This window comes from Bos taurus, chromosome 21, assembly GCF_002263795.3.
Source record: "Bos taurus isolate L1 Dominette 01449 registration number 42190680 breed Hereford chromosome 21, ARS-UCD2.0, whole genome shotgun sequence".
Lineage (NCBI taxonomy): Eukaryota > Metazoa > Chordata > Mammalia > Artiodactyla > Bovidae > Bos > Bos taurus.
The window spans coordinates 67193135-67208927 of record NC_037348.1 but is presented as its reverse complement, the minus strand read 5'-3'; the positions used below and the strand labels follow the sequence as shown (position 1 = coordinate 67208927).

General features: G+C 52.1%; 1 protein-coding gene across 9 annotated transcripts in view; it reads right to left on the bottom strand.

Annotated features, from left to right (window-relative positions):
* The window catches only part of TECPR2 (tectonin beta-propeller repeat containing 2), a 101051-nt gene that overhangs the window by 39219 nt on the left and 46039 nt on the right, over window positions 1-15793 (bottom strand). For 7 of the 9 annotated variants that reach the window (XR_009492051.1, XM_024981837.2, XM_024981842.2 and 4 more), the window contains exons 6-13: window positions 14214-14526; window positions 12301-12433; window positions 11534-11872; window positions 9476-10428; window positions 7026-7209; window positions 4068-4241; window positions 2191-2371; window positions 831-972 (exon numbers count right to left, since the gene is read on the bottom strand). Coding sequence is in view for 8 of the 9 variants with exons in the window: in XM_024981837.2 (XP_024837605.1) it covers window positions 831-972; window positions 2191-2371; window positions 4068-4241; window positions 7026-7209; window positions 9476-10428; window positions 11534-11872; window positions 12301-12433; window positions 14214-14526 (2419 nt within the window). In the remaining variant the exon portion in view is untranslated. The remainder of the gene's footprint in view (window positions 1-830; window positions 973-2190; window positions 2372-4067; window positions 4242-7025; window positions 7210-9475; window positions 10429-11533; window positions 11873-12300; window positions 12434-14213; window positions 14527-15793) is intronic. The other 2 variants (XM_024981839.2, NM_001192690.1) reach the window with 1 other exon arrangement.

The window sequence follows — 15793 nt, the reverse complement described above, 5'->3', positions numbered from 1 at the left end:
AGAGCGGCCGATGGAAGACCTGCCCTCAACGAGGCAGGCCTGAGGGACAGCGCCTGACCCAGTGGGGCTCACACAGGAAGAGTCTCTGCGCGCCCCTCGGCGTGAACGCCAGCACGGTCCCACTCACCATGCTGGGGACTGCGGGCGACACGTTTACGCTGAATGTTGCCAGAGGGGTAAAGAGAGCTTAATTACACCATATTATTTGTCAGTGTTTACTTTTCTGGGAAAATTCCCCCTTCCTTTGTTGAAATACCATTTATTTACAGGCCTTCTGTACAAGCAGAGATAGTGAATTTTAATTGTGGGTTGGGTTTCTCACACCTATTATCTAATCTCTTTTCTTAGTACACTCTTTCAGAGTTAAATGTTAGTATCACCTAGGTCTTCAAATGAATGTCACTAGGTCGATTTAGCCTGTAATATCAAATTTCTAAATAACACCAAAATTTAAATAAACTAAGCCTGCATATTTAGGCAAAAAGAGCTTTCCAAGTTACTTTCTGTGATAAAAGCCTTGATATTCCTGATGTGCTCAAATGGTGACTGAGGGGTAAAGACTCTGCCTGCAGTGCAGGAGATGTGGGTTTGATCCCTGGGTCAAGAAGGTCCCCTGGAGAAGGAAGTGGAAACCCACTCCAGTATTCTTGCCTGGAGAATTTCATGGAGTTCACAGGGCTGCAAAGAGTCAGGCACGACTGAGCACGTATAACTCATGAAACAGAAGTGAACACTGTTGGTTTAACCCAAGCTTCCTGAGCTCCGTAAGGAACAGGGAGGGGCGCCAAATGGGAGGCGCCCTGGCACGGACCCTGGAGCTAGACACCTACCTGCCACCAGTGGTCGTCGTCTCCTTGGGGCTTCTTGGAAACGATGCCAGTCCGGAACCACAGGTTTCCTCGGACGTCCAGAGCCCACAGGCTCTGCTGGTCCCCGAGAGTCACACAGACAGGCTCCAGAGCCTGCCGCTCACTGCAAACAAGGACAGCAGCGTGGCGTCAGCACCAGGTTCTCGGCTCCCAGCGTGTCTGGGACACTGACGTCAAGTGTCTGGGGGGCGCTCAGTGTGGGACAAGAGATGAGCCCCACTCGCAAGTTCCAAGGAAGGAAGCCTGAGTTCAGAGTTCAATGGCTGTGCAGTATGTGCAGTTCAGACGTGTGGTGGGACCTGAGGGACACACTGCAGGCCCAGGACGGTGGGGAACACTCCTTAGAGAAGACGACCCAGGAAGAAGCGCAGGCGTGTGGGGGATGCCAGGCCTGCGTGATCCAGCATCCCACCCCTGCCTCCACCAATTAAGTGAACAGAACCCCTTAGCACCAGGCTGTGCAGCGCAGTAGCAGCCTGGCAGACCCGCCCTCTCAGTGGACAACACCCTCCCTCTGCCATCCAGTGATGGCCCCGCCAGCGTCAGGGATTAGCTGCAGTCCCCCCAGCACAGCGCCTCCCTGACCTCTGCAGGGGGGCCGGGGCGCCCCCGTGAGGCATGTCCCTGTCCAGCTTGGGACCACCTACACCAACGGGGGGTGGTTCCCCGAGACGGGAGCTCTGTGAGGCCAGGGCAGGGTCACGTTCACACTCTTAGCCCAGTACCGCCCCCGGCTCTCAAGAGGAGCTCACTCAAGTTTCCTGGGATGCTAAACTCAAACCAAGACTATCCTAGTCTAACTTTTCTAAGGACTACTGATAATTCCATGCTAGAAAAATGGCCTGACAGTAATTCTGCAATGAAAATTCTGACTGGTAGAAAGCAACCAAATAAACTGTAATTCATGGATAATTTCAGCTGACGAGGAGGATAATAAATGAAAATATTTGGTTCAGTCATCTGAGACTCTAAACAGAAACTTTCTGACGCTGGGCAGTTCCGCAGAAAGACCACCATGAGAGACCTGTGAACACGTGGGGCTCAAGGTCACACACAAATGCTGCTCAAGGGTAGAAGCATTTTTAAAACTGAGCTCTGACCCAAAGTCCAGGCTGCCAGTCAGAGGGAGGCATAGGGTGCCTTCAAAGCCCAGGCTCCTGGCATTGACTCTGACAATACCAGAGAACACCACAACCTTGGAAACCTTCAGGGAACCAGCTCTGCCTGGGAAAGGCTCACACGTCCCTTAAGGGGCATCAAGCTGACAAAGACCAGACAGGGACAAGGAGGACACAGACCGCGTCTGCCCCTGCGCGCATACCTGACTATGTCGCACTTCCAGAGCTCCCCCTCGGGGCAGAAGCTGCTCACCCCCTCCCGGTACAGGAGGGCTCGCTGCTCCGTCAGCGCCCACACCACGCTGTTGCGGGCAGTGACCTGGGACAGCGGGAATGGACAGTCGACCTTCACGGCTCTGGCACAGGGGCGATCCACGCTGAGACCTGCCGGGGAGGGTGGAAAGCCCCCAGAGACACACCATCAGGATTTCACTCCCCATTCTCATCCTGTTGCTGGCTTATTTTTCTTTTTTTGGTATTCTGTTATTAATAGCCTTTCCTTTCATAGTAAGTACTTTCTCTTTTTAAGGTTCAGTTAACCTAAGATGGTTAAACAGTGCTTAAATATAACGTCCATCTGTAGTGTTTTTGGACGCTCTTTGGAAACTGGAATAACAACAATTCAGGACTTTCTAGTGTCCCCAAGTAGCTAAACAAGTGCTGAGAGAACATGAAAGCCCAGCACAGGAGGGCAGCCAGACCCGAGCCAGGAGGGCCCTGGCCGAGGAGCCAGTGCGCAGAGAGGCCCTCCGCACTCAGTGGCCACAGCCCTCGCAGACTCTGCAAGTCCTGTCTCAGGAGCTCCGAGGCCATTCCTAAGGGAATTGGCAGAGCAGCTGCTACCTAAAGCCCATACCTGCGGCCTTGGCCTGCAGCTGGGTCTCTGCACTCCCTGACGTGTCCCTACTTATCACTAAAGTGCCTCTCGGTATCACAGTCCTTGGGCTGCATTTCCTCGGACTCAATGCGGTGGGAATCACCTACGGGACTTCTTACACTACTAATCCTCAGGCCAAACCTGGAGACTCTAACCCAGTAGCTCTGGGTGGGTCTGAGTTGGGCTGAAATCACTGCCCAGGTGATTCTTAAGACCCCCCTCATCCCCAGGCCAGAGTGCCCTCTTTCCCCAGCAGGAATGATATTCAGATGCCTCTGGAAGTTGGACGTGCCTGTCTTCCCAGCTATTTTTCACTTTCAAGGAAGCCACAGGAACAGGCTGGAGGGACTGGCGGGCACACGGGCCCGAAGCTGGCAGGGCTGCCCTCTGGGCCGAGGCAGGAGCTGCTGTCATCCTGGCATCCCCACAGCCAAGAGTGAGCCAGGTGCGAAGGGCTTCCAGCCCCAGAGCTGTTCCTGGCTGACCGTTCCCAAAAGAGATGGAAACATCCTCTCGGAAGCAGCAGTATTAAATGGTCAAAAGACTGATCTTTACATAAATCCAACAGGGCCTCCTGACAAGCGAAAAAGAGCTCCTGCCCTGGACTCATTTCCAGGTACTGCTAAATCATGTTGCTTTTGGAAACCCATATCCCATTTTGCTGACGGTACATAAACACTGACTCTCATTACAGTTTATTTTTAATAAACAAGTCCCACTGAGTCTCTTCCAACAGCTAAAGGTTCCCCTCAGGGCAGTTTCCTAGGACGAGATAAACTGCTATTTGGAGCAGATTATTTCTCGATGTTTTTTCCTGACCCATGTGTAAATAAGGATACGGAAGCAGGGCTTTGACTGGGCTGAAAAAACTGTCATGAGTTAAAGGGAAAAATGATTCTAATGTCATTTCTGTTACTCTTTCCTCTGCAGATTTGATAGCACAGGAAAAGGGACATGCAATGAATGGCTAGCCCTATAAGATTCAAAACAATTGTATTAATTCCCGCTGTAAATGCGTCCTGGGCTGAACATGAGTGAGCAGCAGAAAGGTGCTGATAGATTTCAGCGGCAAATACTCTCTTTCCGGAAACAATGGCAAATACTCTCTTTCCGGAGACGTTTTAACTTCCATTCGCACCCAGCCCCTCCCTCACCGCCTCCAAGCACATTGCCACCAAAGTGCAGTCACCCCGGGGCAGCCACCTGTCTGCAGGTACAGGTCCCCGTTGGTCCTGATGATCCAGGCCGTGTCGTCACTCAGGGCCACAAACACCGCCTGGGGCAGAGCTTCGTACCAGTGGCGCTTCCCCTTGATGGTCACTTTTCCGCACGCAAAGGCTCGGTTAGACTTCTGTTCAATCTTCCAAAGAAGGGCGCCTGTGGAAATAAAAATTCTATTCAAGGGCCAATGAACACCGAGAATGCTTACCCCGCTAAACTCCCTTCTGGGTGCTGCGGGCAAGCGATTTCTCCAACATGCCCCCTTTGCTGCTACGCCGACCGGGGAAGGGCAGTGCTGAGGCGGGAGCCCCCGGGCCCCCTTAGCCGCCTCCTCATGTGTGAAAGGGGGTCGCCAGCAGCCCGCAGGCCGCCAGGAAGGGAGACTGCCTCAAGGACACAGCACACAGGGCGGGCGTCAGGGGCCCACGCCACGTGGGAGACAGCAGTGCTGCTAGGCGTGCCGGGTGAGGGCCCGGACAGCCGTCCTGACGCTGCTAGGCGTGCCGGGTGAGGGCCCGGACGGCCGTCCTGAGGCACAGTGAGCGTCCCGGCAAAGAGAGCACCCGAAGGGACTCGACGGCACAGGGTGAATTCTGGGCCAGCCAAAGGGACACGGTGCAGGAAAAGGACACATCTGAGCTGGGCTGTCCCTTTTCCCACTTAGAAAAGGATTCTACTCAACAGACAATGGGGAGGGAAGGAGGAAAGGCAAACAGGAAGCCTGTCTATGGAGACGGAGGCAAGGTGTAACAAACCACCAGTGTCACCAAGAGCGCACAGGCTGGACAGAGGGTCTGACGTGAGGCGCAGACGCGGGAGAGGCGGCCGGCACAGCCCACAGCCCCGAATGCCCAGCCTGGTTGGGGCCCTGCAGAACGGCTCAGCCAGAGCACCAAGCTGGTGGAGACAGAGCTCCCACTGGAGCGGTGAGGGACTGAACGGTGTGGAGACACAGAGTAATTCACAGAATCAGGGAAGAACCGAAGCTTATAACCGGCTGGGGAGATGAACCAGAGGTAAATGAGAGGGAAAGGGTAAAGTTCACAACTACATAAAGTCAGCTTTACTGACTATGCCAAAGCCTTTGACTGTGTGGATCACAATAAACTGTGGACAATTCCGAAAGAGATGGGAATACCAGACCACCTGACCTGCCTCTTGAGAAATCTGTATGCAGGTCAGGAAGCAACAGTTAGAACTGGACATAGAACAACAGACTAGTTCCAAACAGGAAAAGGAGTACGTCAAGGCTGTATACTGTCACCCTGCTTATTTAACTTCTATGCAGAGTACATCATGACAAACGCTGGACTGGAAGAAACACAAGCTGGAATCAAGATTGCCGGGAGAAATATCAATAACCTCAGATATGCAAATGACACCACCCTTATGGCAGAACGTGAAGAGGAACTAAAAAGCCTCTTGATGAAAGTGAAAGTGGGGAGTGAAAAAGTGGGCTTAAAGCTCAACATTCAGAAAACGAAGATCATGGCATCCGGTCCCATCACTTCATGGGAAATAGATGGGGAAACAGTGTCAGACTTTATTTTTTGTGGCTCCAAAATCACTGCAGATGGTGACTGCAGCCATGAAATTAAAAGACGCTTACTCCTTGGAAGGAAAGTTATGACCAACCTAGATAGCATATTGAAAAGCAGAGACATTACTTTGCCAACAAAGGTTCATCTAGTCAAGGCTATGGTTTTTCCTGTGGTCATGTACGGATGTGAGAGTTGGACTGTGAAGAAGGCTGAGCGCCGAAGAATTGATGCTTTTGAACTGTGATGTTGGAGAAGACTCTTGAGAGTCCCTTGGACTGCAAGGAGATCCATTCTGAAGGAGATCAGCCCTGGGTGTTCATTGGAAGGATTGATGCTAAAGCTGAAACTCCAATAACTTTGGCCACCTCATGAGAAGAGTTGACTCATTGGAAAAGACTCTGATGCTGGGAAGGATTGGGGGCAGGAGGAGAAGGGGATGACAGAGGATGAGATGGCTGGATGGCAACACCAACTCAATGGATGTGAGTCTGAGTGAACTCTGGGAGTTGGTGATGGACAGGGAGGCCTGGAGTGCTGCGATTCTGGGGTCCCAAAGAGTTGGACACGACTGAGCGACTGAACTGAACTGAACTGAATGGAACAGATTATTATCTTAGTCTGTAAGGAAAAATATTTTTCAAACAGGAAAAAGATAGAAGAAAACAACCCTGAACAAACTACTGGTTTACACAGTGACAAAGGCCAGGAGAGTCGGAGGGAGCCTCTACCAGACGTCACAGGCTCAGTCTTATCTGCCTTCCATTCTGATGCTCTAACAAACCAGCTACAACCAGGCAAATACACATACATACTTTTGTTCTACCCCCTCCCCAAATAGGTAAAGCAGCCAGCATTATGAAAGACACAAGGTTCTGTGCAGATGGGGGCGGAGGTAGAACCTCACCCCGGAAGCGTCTGTCCCAGCCCACTGACAACGGCCTGATCACGGCTTGAAGGACTGAATGCATTTTCTTTTCACAGCCCAGGAGTAGCTTGTTCACCCAAAGATGTATGTAGCTCATTAAAAAATAATTTCTAAGAGAGAAACCAAATATTTCAAATTTATCCAACATATCCATGGGCCCATCTTCATTAGTTCAGTTGCTTTAAAGCAACACTAAGAAACAGGAACACATTTATTCTTATGAGAAATTTGTATGTTAATATTTCTTTAAAAAAAACTCAAAATTCAAGCTATTTGCATAACTTAACAAGAGTATGTTCATGTGTTACCACTGCCAATTAATAAAAAACTAAAAACTGAACTGCATTTACACAATTTTTAGTTGATGTCAAATGAAGCAGTCCACGTCCCATGGAGAAAAGCCCTCAGCCCTCCAGGAAAGGCCCAGCGGCTGCGTGGGGTGGGGGGCCGGGCGCAGGGAGCCAGGAGGCAAACCTGAGGGCGAGACTGCCACCTGCTGGACGGCATCTTCGAACTTCTGCCAGCGCAGCCCAGCGCCCGGCAACGCGCTGCAGAACAGGCCGCCTTTGTAGTCCAGGCACCAGAGGTACTTCTCGGAAACCGCCAAGCTGAGGATGCCGTGGCCGGGCCCGGAGTAGCCCATCCAGCTTTCTGCAAACTGACAAGGACAGAGCCTGCTGAGTCGGCAACAGAAGACACAGCTGCATGTGCCCCACACTCGGCAATACGAAAAGTGCGCCAGCATTAAAGTCACGGAGCTGAAAGGGCTGTGTACGTGTCAGTGTGTGTGTGTCTGTGAAAGGCCCTCTGAGCAGCCATGCAAAGGCCGGCCCCACTGTCTCTGGACCAGCTCTCAGAAACACTGTGAGATGGGAGCTGCTGTCCCTGCAAGGACCCCACCACATCCCTGGATAAACACTTTTTCGTTGATACTGTAACCTCTTTCCTACCCCGGGGCTCACACTGTCATTCTACAGGCATGCTTCCCTTCCCGCTTGAGGGCAGACTGGCCTCTGTGCGTCTAATCATCACAGGAGAAACGGCACTGCCACCTTGTTTTCTCACGGGATGTTTTTGAGTTCTGTTCCAGTCACCAAACAGGCGGCCCACCCTGTGGTTGACGGACGCCTGGCCAGGACACTGCCTGACTGGAGTTTGGAGACTAAGGTTTAGCTGCGAGGAGTCTTTCAAAAACCAAAGCTAAATAAAGTGCGTACTTTAATTAAAAGTTTTCCAAAACTGCAAAAGAAACCCATGTATTTGCACAATCACCCATACAAGGACGTTCGTTCACTGCTTCACAGAGCATGATGCCCAATTCTTCTCAGCTGGCCCTGCTCCCCAGGACACGCCTTATCTACCCCCTCAAAACCCACCAAATGTGGCTTTCAGATGGCTGGGCTGGGTGAAGGCAGGTGAGGTCCTCACAGTGCTAGGGGCCCTCTCACCAAGGACTTTCTAAAACTCTGCCCAAGAAGCCCAATCACGCAGGCCAGAGCTGCCTGGCTAATGCTGGGGTGGATGGGGGCCCTGTGGCCACCCCCTCTCCGCCCTATGCTCATCACCAGCGCCCAAGTCCTGCTCCACTAGGAGGATCTGCAGATTATCTGGCTCCTCCCTGACTTGGACTCTGGGACCCAGGACTGCCCGTCACAAGCACTGCAGTGTCCCAGCACCAGACGCAGACCTTGGCAGCCGAAGGCACTCAAGAAAGGGCGAATGCACAGAAAACTGCGGGAAAGGGCACGCTGTCTTAAAGCAAGTAAGTGCAAGGTTCTGCTCTCAAGGCAGGACAGACAGCACCAAAGTTTGAGAGAGGGGACCCTAGGGCCACCCTGGCCCCACTTGCTACTTGATCCTGTGAAGCCAACGAAGTGTCTGAGGCTCCACTTCCTCCAGTGAAATGGGAGCACCTAGAGCTTGTGGTTTTTGTTTCCAGAAAAGTAAACAAGTTGAATTTGTAAAGGGCTGAGTGCGGCACCTGACCCCTGTGGGTGCTGCCCCAATGCTGTGCCTCGGTGGGACAGAGGTTCCACAGGCATCTGGGGACGGCACACGTGGCTGTAGGTTCACCCACAGGCCACACCTCACAGCCACACAGCAAGAAGAGGTACAGTACACAGCTTTGAATCCAAATACATCTAATGATAATTACTTGCTGGATTTCCCTGTAAAGAATCCGCCTGCCAGTGCAGGAGACATGCTTTGATCCCTGATCCGGGGAAATCCCACGTGCCAAGGAACAACTAGGCCCATGCGGCACAGCTACTGAGCCTGAGCTCTAGAGCCCAGGGGCCCAAACTATGGAGCCTGCGCTCTAGAGCCCGGGGCGGGGGTGGGAAGGGGACCCAGACTACCGAGCCTGCGCTCTAGAGCCCGGGGGATCCAGACTACCGAGCCTGCGCTCTAGAGCTCGGGACCTAAACTACTGCAGCTCTCATGCCTGGAGTCCAGGGTCATCGGTGCCCAGCTGCCTCAGGTTCCGAAGGGAGCAGCTCCCTTCTACACCCATCACACCTTGGCACCGATGTTGAGTCAAAGAGATGCACGTCTGAGGAGATGGGGGCAGGGAGTGCTGGCCTCCGGCCTGCTCCGCGCCTTCTCCTCCAGGAGGGGACGGGCCTCTGCCCACTGGGTTCCTGGAGTGGCCCCCGGCCAACCCAGCCACTCTCCAGGATGATGAACACTAGGTGCCCATGCTGGACTGGCCCTCCTGGGTCAGGATCAATGGTGAGAGGCCGCTCTTGCTGCTTACTGACTGGGAACGGCAGGTCAGCAGGAGCCCAGGCCATTTCAGACCCCTGTGCTGGAGTCCCCTCAAATCTGGGCCTCCAGCACTTGGCTCACAGGGTTGACAGTGGGTGTGTAACTTCTTCCCAGTGTCAGTTTGCCAGCGACTTCCCTAAAGGAAGGAGCCCTCGTACCTGATCGGCCTTGAGCAGCCCGGGGTCGTCCGTGCCCAGCTGCCTCAGGTCCTGCAGGGAGCGGCCCCCTCCCAGCTCCGTCACGCTCGTCTCCGAGGATGAAGAGGGCAGCCCGTGGCCGTAGATGTCCTCCTCATCGCTGGATGTCAGCACCTGGTCCCGTGGGGGCTGCTCCTGGGAGCTGGCGGCCGAGGTCCGGGGAGGTAGTCGGCCTCCCCCACCCAGGTCACGCTTGGAAGTGACGACCACCGTCTGGCCCGTGTCAGCGTCAGGAGCGGTGCGCTGGGGACTTGGGCTGAGGTTGTGGGGGGCTCCCATGTGCGTCAGGAAGCCCTGCTCTTCGGGGGGCTTCTCAGCTCTGCCTTCATCAGCCGTGGCCCCCGGAAGCCGTTGCTCTGCACTGGGGGCCCAGCTGAGGTGGGAAGGCTCCGGCGCCGAGTCCAGGAGGCAGGCTTCTGAGAAAGCACCCGGGGGGCCGTTAGGCTGCACGGCCCCGTCCCCCCGGGCCTCTGCTGTGCTGCCCGGCCCACTGTCCGCAGGCTGAGGCTCCTCCTCAAGCTCCACGATGTCCTCAGTGTCCTCCGCAAACTCCGTCGGGTGCCAGGAGGAACTCCCCGCCCCACAGGGCGGCTCGGTCCCACCCTCGCCGTTGCCCAGGGGGCTTTCAGTTCTCCCCTCAGCTCCTCCGTTCAGCAGGTCAGGGGCGGGCAGGGGGACCTCCAGGACACTGAATGCCTCAGGGTCGCTATACTCCAGCAGCACACCACTGGCCTCCCTGCTGAGACTGCTCTCCTGGTCAGGAGACCCTGTACTGGTCCGGTCCACGATGCTGCCCAAGCTGGAGGCTGCAGACGGCAGGTCCGTGCTCACGGACTGGGGGCTGTCCCCAGGACACTCACGGCCGGGGGTCGGCTCAAGGGGGCTGGGGCCCGTGGCGCTGCTCCCACCTTCGACTTGAAACAAGAACGGTTAGGGTTAGGCAGGATGCCACACAAGCGGCAAGACGCGAGCTAAAAAACAAAAACTTGGCTTAAGGAAAAAGGCGTCTTAAATGAAGGAGCTGTAATTGGTGAAGAATAAATCCCTCAAGTACAAAGTATCCCGATGTGGGGGTGTTTTAAATGAATGCAAATACTGTACACATGATGGGCTCTGAGGCTTCCTTCAATAAATGTTAACTAAGCAAAAACAAAGGAACAAATGGATCACAGAACAATTTTTTGAACTTATTAAAATATTAAAGCATCTGATAACATTTTCCTTCAATATTGTAGCGATCTTTAGTAGAGAGGCTCAATAAGCATCAAGGAGTAAGTAATAAGTTAAAAAAATTCCATGTTAAATCCTGTATCTGAGACTTCCCTGGTGGTAGGTTAAGAATCCACCTACCAAAGCAGGGGATGTGGGTTTGATCCCTGGTCCGGGAAGATCCCACATGCCGCCGGGCAACTAAGCAGAGCAACAATGACTGAAGGCCGAGCTCCGGAGCCTGTAAGCCGCGACGAGGAGCCTCTGCAAGGAGGCTAGACTGGTGACAACCCCTAGTCCCTGCCGCCAGAAAGCCCGGGCGCGGCTCCAGAGACCCAGTGCAGTCAAAAGGAAGCGATTTTAAAATCTCATATCTGGGGACTTCCCTGGCAATTTAGTCGTTAGGACTCTGCAAGCTCACTGCCAAGGACATGGGTTCATACCTTGGTTGGGGAACTAAGATCTCACAAGCCCTACAGCATGGCCAAAAAAAAAAAAAAAATCCCGTATCTGATGACATACCCAACACTAGACATAAAGTGATGCATCTGAAGATTCCCACAGCTTTCCTTCTGAGCTCATAGACTCTCTGGTCCAGCAGATGATATACATGAATAAACCAAATTTTTAATTTAAGCATTAAAAGTATAACACTTTGTGTTAAATACTGGATAAAGCTTTCACAGTGAAACTCCTCCAAGGAGGACAGACACTGCTGCCTGTGCTCTCGGCGAGCAGCCCCCGACCCCAGGCTGGTGAGAGGCCCCACGTGGCGGGAGGGGGCCCCAGGCGCTCTCCCGCGGACGGTACCTGTCTTCTTCGTCCTCTTCTTCTTTTTCACTCTGAGAGGCTTCACCACTAGTTCCTGGTCGAAGTCCTCCGAGCTGATCACACTGAATCTCTTCGAGGTGAGCGGGCCGCCCCTGCCCAACTCGGGGGCTGCCTGCAGCCCAGAGCCACTGTCCGTGGAGTTGAGCGAGCTGCTCCTGCTCCTGGGCTCGCTGGCCACGGAGCTGGCCACCGAAGAGACCCGGAGCCTCGTCTCGGAAGGTGTGGCCGCTGGCGGCTTCTCCGCACGCGGCCCGTGGACTTGCTCTGCGCACGCCGATGTCTCCAGGCCGTCCCGCACTGGTAAAGAGGCTGGTTTTACTGTGGTTATCGGGGGGAAAGATGATGTGCTCTTATTATTAAAGGTAAAACACGTGTCCCAGGTGACAGACTTCAGTGTTCGAAAGTCTTACACATCGATCCCACAGGCTGGCTCAGAGCATCAGACGGAGATTACTCAGGCGGGTGCTGAGCTCCCCTTCCTATTCACTCAACCCCCAACCCTCCAGACCCACAGAAACGATTCCAGCAAATGTGAGACCCTGACTGAAAACAGGTGATCTTCAAGAAAAGTATCATAAACTGTTTCTTAAGAATCAAAGGAAACTCCCTCTGAATAACTCATTTAGATAAAGCTACAATCACTTAATGGGTAAATAAAAGTGGTAAGTTTTCTACATTATAAACTTTAATTACATACGTTTTATAACAAAGTTTTGTAATAAATACATTTTATAACAAATACAAACCTACTGACGCTAGTCCTTCAGGCCTGCTTGAAATTCGTATAATGTTCCTGTCTCCCTTTAAGAAAAATATTTCATTTTCTGTGCAGGAAACAGACACGATATCCCCTGATCCTTCCAAACCAGCAATTGTGGCCTGTCCAGAAAAAGAAAATCACAAAACCAGGCAATGATAATAGCTCAATCTGTACAAACACATTGGAATCCAAAGAAGTCAAATAGCTGCTGTTTGCTGTCATGACTTTCTGAAACTTGGGAGTAATTCAACCCAAAGTGAGGTAATACCTGACTGATGGTGACTGAGTACCCGTCAGTACCTTTCTGGGACCAAGCCTGCAGTCTCTCCCCGCCCCCGGCCACTCTCTCCACTGGCCCTAGTTGTGCTCCCACGCCCACCCTGCTGCAGGCGCATCCACTGGCCAGTCCGGACCCTGGCCCTGACCCCGTGATGCCATGCCCTCCACTCGGATTCTCTCCCTGGCCCTAGGTCACTGGGAGTTTCAACTAGATTCAGATGCCACCTCCTCGGGAAGAGTCCCTGACAAGCGGGCCCTCCTCAGCGATGCCCAGACTCTCAGAGCTCACAGCCCTTTACACTAACCCCCGCCCGGCCTATCTCTCCTGGGCTGGACATGTGCTGGCAGGTCTAGAGCCCCCACCATGCGGATTCCCGCAGGAGAGCTCAGGCGGGCACTGCGAGTTGCGGTTGTGAATGAACGAGGAGGGAGACAGGACTCCTCCAACGCATCTGAAAGCCGTCAGCACCCAAAACACAGGACAACCCTGAGCCCTCGCTGACTAAAAAACATTCTTGCTTCTCAGTCAACAGCAAATAAGAGACTAGCTCAACGCAAAGGAGAAAATGGGTCTAAGTCCTTTGTTAATTCTTAAATAATCCTGACAGCAGTCTGAAAGCTTCTGATTGTGCTGCCACGTTCAGACTGTCTGTTCATGCCCCGCCTCTCTGGCTCCACTTCTCCACCTACAAAATGAAGTTAATTACACCTACTGGAGAAAGCTTTGGGTGAGTGTTCAGAAGAGAGGAATTGATGTATCATTATAGTATACCTTGACCCCACCAACTAGTAAGTGCACATTAAGTTCAAAGAGTACCCAAAGAAAAAAGAAAAGCGGTGTTCTCTAGACCTGGGGAAGAACACAAAAATGTCTTTCAAACGTTCCTTAAGAAGAGAAACTCAGGGCTAAAGGCACCTTGGTGATTCCCTAGGCCAACTCACCCGTCCCTGCCCCCTGTTGCAACAAAGACTTAGTGCAACTAAAAATAAATAAAACTTTTAAACAAAGAATATACTAAAACTGAACAGTTAAAAAAAAAAAATCCTAAAGCAATCTCTATTGGCAATAATCTCATCACCCTACTTTAAACAGAAATTGTTTCCAACCATGATTTAATAATGCTGGAAAGGTGTCCAAATACATCATCAAGTAAAGTGGGGGAAAAATGGCACGAAGTAGCTCCACTCGGGAGGAGAAATAAGGGTAAAAGAAGAGGGTAGAAAGAAAGCTAGAGAAAGGCCCCCTGCCTCGCTCAGCCTCACCCTGGGGAAACCCTGGGGAGTGGGTCCCTGTCTCACTCTTTCTGTTAATGTTTGAGTTTTGATCTGATTTCATTACGCTCACGGTAATTTGGTAGCCATAAAACACATGATTCAAAGAAACGAAAGAGAACATTTACTTTTCTGCTTAAATAAAACACACACACACTTTCTTAGTAGGGAATAGGACTACGAATATTTAAAGCAAATATTTTTTCAAATCTACACCTGGTTTCCATGACCAGCTCAATGGAAAAGGCGATGCACAGGACCCAGGCTGTTCCACCCTGAGAGGAAGCAGGAGGCCTGTGCACACCCTCCTGCCTCTAGAAGAAGGTGCGGTGCCATCCCTTTGCTCACCTGGTTGACGGTATCCAGGAGATAAATACTATATTCATTCCAACTCAACACCCAGCCTTCTTGGAAGAAGCACGACACGAGCCCCAGGTGCTTCTCAGGTGAGCTGCACCCTCCCCGCTCGGCGGAGTCCAGGCGTGGGTAAAGCTCGAAAGGCTTGACTCCTCCGGCGAAGACGTCTTTTAAGATAAACGTGGCCTGGACAGTCCCGTGGATGTCGGCCTTCCACAGCCGGAGCCCAGGCCGGGACGCGTACAAGGTTAGATCGCTTTGCTTACAGAGTCCTGGTATAAAGCAGGCACCAAACTTCCCAGTGCTGAGATGACAAGGGAAAAGGGAGGGAAGAAAGAAAGAGACACGGGCTGAGTCAAAGTGCTAGCTGTCAACCCCTCATTTTAAGTCGAACAAGAATTTCTGGACTAAGCCAGAACAAGACTGATTCTTTTTCAAACCCTTTTCTACAGTGTGGGTTTTGGTGACGTGACCCGCTGGTCTACCCCAAGCCCACAGAGGACACGGCCTCTGCCTGCACCCCCTACAGCAGCCTCACAAGTGTGCACCCCGCGGAGCACGCATCCCAGTTACACACACCGTGCCAGTGCAGTCCTCACCACAGCCCCATGAGGCTGGAGTCAGGACTCCTGTCCTAGAGAAGAGCACGCAGCGGCAGGAGGAGAGACGCCCAGGGCCGAGCAGCCCCGCTGCTCTCAAAGTCTGCTCCTTCTGACGCCTGCTGCTGGGTTCGCCCAGCATCCCAGGGAACTAGCTTCAGGCCCAGAACTGGGGCAGCCCTTTCAGAACTTCTCTTAAAACCACAATCTCCATTCTGATCCTCAGGCAAGGTGGGATTTTTTGTTTTCCTATGTTTAGTACCATGAAATAGCTAAAACATACAAATAACAAAATGTACACCCAAGAACCTGTCCCTCAACTTTGGAAATAAAGCCAATAGCCGCATCGTTGATGTTCTCCTGCTCCAAAGGTCCCTGCCCCTCTGGGCTCCAGGTGTGAGTCCTACACTGAATTCTGTGTTCATTACTCCGTTGCTTCTATCAACACTTTAACCACATACCTTTGTACTCCTAAATGCTACGTACTTTGGTACAGACATACTTTTGTCTGTAATTTGTGCTACAAAGTATGATGCTATTTGTAGTCCTTTGCAACTTGCTTTTAATCTAATAATTCTGAGATTTATCCTTGTTGAAAAAAGCACGGGGCTCATTCATTTTCACTGCTATACGGGACTCCATGATTTATTCACCCTCTGGTTGATGAGTATTTGAATTATTCCCACTTTTTCATTTTGAATTGTGCTCACCATGAGCATGTCTACACATAACCTCCAGGTACACAGATCTGAGAGTTTGTCACGGACATTTCAGAGTGGACTCTGGACTGTCACGTGACTGCCATGTTGCTGATTAAGAGCAGATTCAGGTCAGAGAGACAATTTCGAACTTTTCCCGGTGTGTTTACACCAACCTGGGAGTTCCCACCGCTCCACATCTCTGCCGAACCCCCGTGTCTCCCAGCGTTCAAACAGTAAGAGTTCAATTTAATCCTAAACCCTCTGATTCTCT